Source organism: Mauremys mutica, chromosome 13 (genome assembly GCF_020497125.1).
Source record: "Mauremys mutica isolate MM-2020 ecotype Southern chromosome 13, ASM2049712v1, whole genome shotgun sequence".
NCBI lineage: Eukaryota > Metazoa > Chordata > Testudines > Geoemydidae > Mauremys > Mauremys mutica.
In genome coordinates this window covers 54,714,198-54,719,471 of record NC_059084.1, presented here as the reverse complement: position 1 = coordinate 54,719,471, position 5,274 = coordinate 54,714,198, and the positions used below count along the sequence as shown (strand labels likewise).

Below are 5,274 nucleotides of genomic sequence, written 5' to 3'. Positions count from 1 at the left end.
ATCTTCCAATACCCTCTGCTTTATTGAGCTGTTTTTGCTTTTGCTGAGGGAGTTCAGAAAAGACTTCCACCAGAGCAAGAGCCTGGGCAATTCTGACTCAGTAGATCTGAATTATCTGCACAGGTCTAAATAACTAAGCATTAAGAAATTGCAGCCTGAAAGAACTAACAACACCGGGCCAGATTTTTAAACACAATAGGCACCCAGTGGGATTTTCAAAAGCATTTACCCATTGAAATAATTTTAAATACCTTTAAAAATCTGACTCATTAAGGTCTGTTCTACCCACAAAAGTTGCACTGATTTAGTGCCATGTGTGAATTAAAATCAATGTAGTTAAATTGGTGCAAAACCCCTGTTTGTATTGAGTAGGGAAAGTGGCTGGGTTTAACAGACATACGCTCTAGCGCTATCTCCTGAACACATGCCATGCCTAGGCTAGAATATGACAAGAGTAACTTTGAGCTAAATAAAAGCAGCAAAGAGTCCTGTGGCACCTTATAGACTAACAGACGTATTGGAGCATGAGCTTTTGTGGGTGAATACCCACCTCGTCGGATGCATGTAGTGGAAATATCCAGGGGCAGGTATATATTTGAGCTAAATGTTCTAGCTTGCATCTACTCCAGGAAAAAACAATACATTTTGGTCAGGTTTGGCTAGCATGTGTTAGCTCACAACCAACTAAACTCAACCAATTTTCCTTGACAAGACAGCCTGTGCACTACAGACACTCTTAACTCAATTTAAACCCTGGCTTATATCTGTTTAGCTTGTGTTGGTACTTATAGATGCAAAGCAAACCAATAACAGCTTTAAACAGAGATGTGTCCATACAGGACTTAATTACGTCAGTTTTTAACTCAATTTCCATAAAACTGATGTAATCAATTAAACAAGGAATCTCGAGTAGGAGTAGGGAAGTTATTTTAGCTCTGTATTTGGCACTGGTGCGACTGCTCCTGGAATCCTGTGTCAGTTAAGGTGCCCAGAATTCAAGAAGGATGTTGATAAATTGGAGACAGTTCAAAGAGCCACAAGAATGGTTAAAGGATTAGAAAACCTGATTTATAGTGAGACCAAAAGAGCTTACTCTATTTAGCTTAACAAAGAGAAAGTCAAGAGGTGACTTGATTACAATCTTTAAGGAGCAATGTGGAGAACAAATATTTGATAATGATCTCTATAATCTAGCAGCGAAAGGTCTAACATGATCCAATGGCTAGAAGTTAAAGATAGACAAATTTAGACTGGAAATTAAGACATACATTATAACTGTGAGAGTAATTAACCATTGGAAAATTTACCTAGGGTTGTGGATGATTCTCCATCACTGACAATTTTTAAATCAAGATTGGATGTTTTTCTGAAAGCTCTGCTCTAGGAATTATTCGGGGGAAGTTCTCTGGCTGTGTTATGCAGGAAGTCAGACTGCATGATCACAATGGTCCCTTCTGACCTTAAACTCTAATGAAGAGTGTCACTAGCAAAGCATTTAAAACCTTCACATGATGGAAGTGCAGCTCAAACTTACATTTTTTTCTAGATCACAGCCATAGTGTAACAAACCTGTACTATCTCTGCTGCTGTGATGTTAGGGGCAGTATGTCTCCTTCCCATTGTCATCTTCATGTCTGTATCTTAGCAGCTGATGCTGACTTTGAAACAGTGACTGACACTCTAGAGTTAGAGTAATAAATGAGCCCAATTCTGCTCATGGCCAAAATCGGAGGTGGAGGGGAATAGCCATATTTATTCTTTCAGTGTAAAGGTGACACATCAGAAACTCTCCCTCAAATAAAGCTAAAGATGGTTGTGATCGTGTGGGAAAAACATTCTTCACCTGATTTTTTAGCTAGGACCTTACAAAAACTTTCTTAACATGTTGCAAAAAACCTAAACATCATTCTGGGATATATTAGCAGGAGTGTTGTAAGCAAGACACGAGAAGTAATTCTTCTGCTCTACTCTGAGCTGATTAGACCTCATCTGGAGTATTGTGGCCACTTCTGGGTGCCACATTTCAGGAAAGATGTCCAGAGAAAAGCAACAAAAATGATTAAAGGTCCAGAAAACAAGACCTATAAGGGAAGATTGAAAAAATTGGGTTTCCGTAATCTGGAAAAGAGAAGACCGAGAGAGGACATAGAATCAGAATATTAGGGTTGGAAGAGACCTCAGTAGGTCATCTAGTCCAATCCCCTGCTCAAAGCAGGACCAATCCCAACTAAATCATCCCAGCCATGGCTTTGTCAAGCCCAGCCTTAAATTCCTTTAAGGATGGAGATTCCGCCATCTCCCTAGGTAACCCATTCCAGTGCTTCATCACCCTCCCAGTGAAATAGTGTTTCCTAATATCCAACCCAGACCTCCCCCACTGCAATTTGACACCATTGCTCCTTGTTCTGTCATCTGCTACTACTGAGAACAACTGAGCTCCATCCTCTTTGGAACCCCCCTCCAGGTAATTGAAGGCTGCTATCAAATCCCCCCTCACTCTTCTCTTTTGCAGACTAAATAACCCCAGTTCCTTCAGCCTCTCCTCATAAGTCATGATAACAGACAAGATAATATTTTTCAAGTACATAAAAGGTTGTTACAAGGAGGAGGGAGAAGAACTGTTCTTCTTAACCTCTGAGGATCGGCCAAGAAACAATGGGCTAAAATTGCAGCAAGGGTAGTTTAGGTTGGACATTATGAAAAACTTCCTGTCAGGGTGGTTAAACACTGGAATAAATTGCCAGGGAGGTTGTGGAATCTCCATCATTAGAGATTTTTAAGAGCAGGTTAGACAAACACTTGCCATGGATGGTCTAGATTTTTGGCTCTGTTTATGGCTATTAGCCTCTGTTTGCCAGACGCTGGGAATGAGCGACAGGGCATGAATTACTTCATGATCACTTGTTCTGTTCATTCCTTCTTGGTCATCTGTCTTTGGTTGCTGTTGAAAGACAGGATACTGGGCTAGATGGCCCTTTGGTCTGACCCAGTATGGCCATTCTTATGTAGGTAATATTTAGTCCTGCCATAAATGCAGAGGACTGGGCTAGATGACCTCTTGAGGTCCTTTCCAGTCCTATGATTCTATGTTAAGATGATCTCTAGTGAGAGTATGGATGGAATTAACTCTTTCCAGAAAGAACAGTGACATATTGACCAAGAAGCTATAGGCAGATATTAATTTCCATTCATTTCCAAGGAAGAAATGGTCTAAATCCACTAGATTACAAAGAAAAGTTCATCCAAAATTTTTAAGATGAGCTATCAAAGGTGCCTAAGTGAGTTAGGAGCTCAAATTCCCTTAATAGTCATGTGAAACTTGGCACCCAACTCCCTTAGGGTCTTTTGAAAATCTTCATCTTATTGGGTATTATAGCAGAGGGGTACCTCTGCTGTAACTTCAGGTTGAGAGTCACTTACGATCAGATTTTTACAGGTATTCAGACACCTAATGTCTATGGATTTTAATAGGTGTTAGGAGCCTAAATACTTTAAAAAAAACTTGTCCTTACCATTTAATATTCATTGGTTTTGTTCTTTCCCTAGCCCATCACATTCCACTCACTGAGAGGGGTGGATATTCAGGCTTGAACTATTATTGCCCTTCTCCAGTATGGCAGAATAAATGGGATATGATCAATAAATGGTGTAAGCTGCCAGGTCTGTACTTGGGCCACCAGAGAATTTGGCTGCCGTTACATTGATTCATGATCTGATAAGATAGGGGTGGTAATAAAGGTTTGGTTTCTAGACTTGAGATAGCCAGTATTTGCCTCTGTGATTTGGATTCAAAAGATGGACTGGTAACGATGAGGGGTAGACGAGTTTTTGAACATTTATGAGATTAATTGCCGATGCTTGAGTCCTGTTTTAACTTTGTTCTTGTGATTATACTGCAGGGTTTTTTTAATTGTCTCTGCATTCACCCCATGGCAGACGCAGGCTGGAGAAATAAAACGCCCATCACGGAGTTCGTCCTCCTGGGATTCGGGAAGGTCCCTGAACTACAGATCCTTCTCTTCCCTTTGTTCCTAGTGATCTATGTTGTGACCATGGCTGGGAACGTCCTCATCGTTGCGCTAGTTGTGGCTGATCAGCACCTTCACACCCCCATGTACTTCTTCCTGGGGAACTTGTCCTGCTTGGAGACCTGCTACACCTCCACCATCCTGCCCAAGATGCTGGCCAGTCTCTTGACTAGGGACAGAACCATTTCTGTCCCTAGGTGTATAGCACAATTTTATTTTTTTGCTTCACTGGCAGCTACAGAATGTTGTCTCTTGACCGCGATGTCTTATGACCGGTATTTAGCAATATGTAAACCCCTGCGCTACGCAGCCTTTATGAACGGCAGGGTCTGCCTCCAGCTAGCAGCCGGATCTTGGCTAAGCGGCTGTCTGGCCACTCTCATCATATCATGCTTGATGTCACAACTAACCTTCTGTGGCCCCAATGAAATTGACCATTTCTTCTGTGACTTCACCCCAGTAATAAAACTGGCCTGCAGTGACACCAACCTGATCTTGGTGTTGGATTTGCTCCTGGCATCTCTTTGCACGCTCTTCCCGTTTCTGTTAACCCTGCTGTCTTATGTTTATATCATTGTTACCATCCTGAGAATCCCTTCCACCGGCGGCAGACAAAAGGCCTTTTCCACCTGCTCCTCGCACCTCATCGTGGTGACGACGTTCTATGGGACTATCATTATTGTCTACATGCTACCGAAATCTGACACGTTAAGAGACCTGAACAAAGTGTTCTCTGTCTTCTATTCTGTCCTGACCCCGCTGATCAATCCCCTCATCTACAGCCTGAGAAACAAGGAGGTCAAGGAGGCCCTGAGCAGAGTGATCCATAAATGTGTTGCTTTCTCAAGAACTCAGACATCCCTAGCCAGTTCTTTTAGGCTGAAAACAAACCAAGATGACCTGAGCTGATTTACTGAGTTATAGGCACAAAGTCCATGAAATGAAATCTTAGCCTTATTGATGTCAATGGTAAATACCCCCCTTGGCTTCAGTGGGGCTGGATTTCACTTTATGTCATCTCTATCTTAGATCAAATGAAAGATGAGTTACTAAAGTGATGACACACTGAGAATTTCTGACATGCGTTCTCTTTTTGGCAGAGCAGATATTGAATGCCTACCCCCACACAACATGGAAAATTTTCTTTTTGAAACAGAAATTTTATAATTTATAAAATATTAAATAAAACTGACTAACACCACAGGCTGTATTTTCATTAACCGTGGACCTGAGAATCTTATGTTGT

The 5,274-nt window shown here is 41.5% G+C and overlaps 1 protein-coding gene across 1 annotated transcript; it reads left to right on the top strand.

The window, feature by feature from the left end:
• The first annotated feature begins 3,950 nt into the window (after nucleotides 1-3,950).
• On the top strand, nucleotides 3,951-4,937 carry LOC123347783 (olfactory receptor 6N1-like). The gene has a single exon (XM_044984978.1). The coding sequence runs from the start codon at nucleotides 4,053-4,055 to the stop codon at nucleotides 4,935-4,937; it is 885 nt and encodes a 294-aa protein (XP_044840913.1). The 5' UTR covers nucleotides 3,951-4,052.
• Nucleotides 4,938-5,274: the final 337 nt, after the last annotated feature.